Source organism: Jaculus jaculus, chromosome 1 (genome assembly GCF_020740685.1).
Source record: "Jaculus jaculus isolate mJacJac1 chromosome 1, mJacJac1.mat.Y.cur, whole genome shotgun sequence".
NCBI lineage: Eukaryota > Metazoa > Chordata > Mammalia > Rodentia > Dipodidae > Jaculus > Jaculus jaculus.
In genome coordinates, this window is record NC_059102.1 from 20,185,683 (window position 1) to 20,188,002 (window position 2,320).

The window sequence follows — 2,320 nt, forward strand, 5'->3', positions numbered from 1 at the left end:
AAAGGTGTCCAAACCCACCTGGGAGGAAAAAGCACACCTTAAGCTGCAATCACACGCACCCACAAGAGACCACGAGCCCCACACAGAGACGAACCCGAGAAAAGCCAGAAAGCCACTCTCCCAGCTGCTCTGCAAACTTTCCTTGCTGTGTGCAACGGTCCGCCGGGGGCTTTTCTGTCTTGTCTGGGATGATTCCGACACCCTGGTGGGCTTCGAGTTCACCTGCTTTGGGTCTTGAGTAAACACAGCTCTCCTCCTTCCCGCTGGGCGACCTTTCAGGGGGCGCCTCGGTGGGCTCGCCTCTTCTTTGGGGAGGGGGCGGGGTGGGCGCGCGCGGGGCCCGAGTCCAGGCTAGGGGCTCCGGGGCGCCCGGCTGCTAGGCTGCCCGAGGACATCCGCGCGCCCCCTCGCCCCGGAGCCGCCTCCGCTCTCCGCCTCCTCCCCTCCGCCCCGCAGCACCCGGTCCAAACCTACACCTTGGATTCCGAGGTGAAGCCCGGGCGGCCCGGCTCGTCCAGGCTCGAATCGCTGTCCACGATCGCCGCCGCCCCGCCGCCGTTGCAACCTGCCCAGGGCTCCAGGAGGCGCACGGGCGGCGTGGCCCCGACGTCCTCGTCGTCATCGTCCGACGGAGCCCCGGGGGACGGCGGCGGTCCGGCTCCGGCCAGGCAGCCCGAGGCTCGCGGTCTGTCCCCGCGGTGGACCGAGTGTCCCCGGCGGCGGGCCGCCCGGCGCGCGCAGCACAGCAGGCGCTGGAAGGCCTTGCGGAAGTCCGGGCTGCGGCAGTAGATGATGGGGTTGAACGCCGAGTTGGCATAACCGAGCCAGTTGAAGAAGACGAAGAGGCGGTCGGGCACCAGGTCGCGGTGGAAGGCCTTCACCACGTTGGCCAGGAAGAAGGGCAGCCAGCAGAGCGTGAACACACCCATGATGATGCCCAGCGTCTTGAGCGCCTTCTGCTCGCGCAGGGCCACGAGGCGCGAGGGCCGCCGCTTGCTGGAGCGCCCGTTGGCCAGCGAGTCGGCGGCGGCGGCGGTGACCACTGGACGCGGGGACCCCGGCGACGGAGAGGCCACCGGCGAGGGCGGGCGCACAGGGCCACCCAGGAAGCGGCGCTCGCAGCTGTCGATCTTCTTCACCTGCTTCTGAGCTTCGCGGAACACCCGCAGGTACACGAAGGCCATGATGCACAAGGGGACGTAGAAGGAGACCACGGACGAGGCGATGGCGTAGGCCCGGTTCGTGACGAAATCGCAGCACTTGGGGTCGTTGTAGCAGCGACGTGCCTCTTCGCTCTCGGCCCGCCACCAGTGCATGAGGATGGGCAGGAAGGACACCAGGGCCGAGATGGCCCACACGGTGCACACGAGGGCCCGCGCCCGCGCGCGCGTCAGCAGGCTCTGGTAGCGGAAGGGCGACGTGATGGCCAGGTAGCGGTCCAGGGCGATGACACACAGGGTCTCGATGCTGGCCGTCACACACAGCACGTCCACCGAGGTCCAGAGCTCGCAGAAGAACGAGCCATACTCCCAGCGGCCCCACACCACGATGGTGGCCCCGAACGGCACCACCAACAAGCCCATCACCAGGTCGGCGCTGGCCAGGGATATGATGAAGAGGTTGGTGAGCGTCTGCAGCCGGGGCGTCTTGGCGATGGCCACGATCACCAGCACGTTGCCCGCCACGATGAGCGACACGATGAGCGCCATCAGCAGGCCCATGCCCGCCGTCCACTGCTGCGACAGAGGCTCGGGGCCCTGGCTGGCCGGCGGCAGCAGGGAGGCGGGAGGCGACGCGGGCACCAGCAGGCGCGCCGCGGTGGCCGCGCCGTCGGGCAGCGGCGCCGCGGACGACAGGTTGCCGGGCTCGGAGGCGCCCAGGGCGAGCGCCCCCGCGCCCATGCCGAGCTGCGGAGGCCGGGGGCGGGGGGTGTGGCGGGGCTGGGCCGTGGTTGGGGAACAGCCCCGCAGCAGCTGGGGGCGAGGGGGCGCGCACGCGGGGAGGTCGCGGCCAGGTCAGGGCAACCGCGGCGCGGGGCCGGAGGCATGGGCTCCGGGCGCCTTCGCCACCGCAGCCGCGCGCGGTCGCTGTCGCTGTTGCCGCCGCCGCCGCCGCCGCTCCTCCTGCTGCTGGAGCCGCTGCCGCTGCTGCAAGAGCCGCCGGGACCTCAGCATGTTTCTGAGCGCGCGGGGCCCGTAGCTCAGGCACCCAACACCCACCCCACCCCGCTCCCACCAACACCTAACCCCCCTCAATCCCCCCCCACCAAGCCAACCCCCGGGGCCGCGCGTCAGGCTCCCGCAGCCAATCGCCGCAAAGG

At 70.7% G+C, this 2,320-nt stretch overlaps 1 protein-coding gene across 1 annotated transcript; it reads right to left on the reverse strand.

Annotated features, from left to right (window-relative positions):
* Nucleotides 1-470: 470 nt before the first annotated feature.
* On the reverse strand, nucleotides 471-1,901 carry Adrb1 (adrenoceptor beta 1). Its single transcript, XM_004659316.2, has one exon. It carries the CDS (start codon nucleotides 1,899-1,901, stop codon nucleotides 471-473), a length of 1,431 nt encoding a protein of 476 aa, XP_004659373.2.
* Nucleotides 1,902-2,320: the final 419 nt, after the last annotated feature.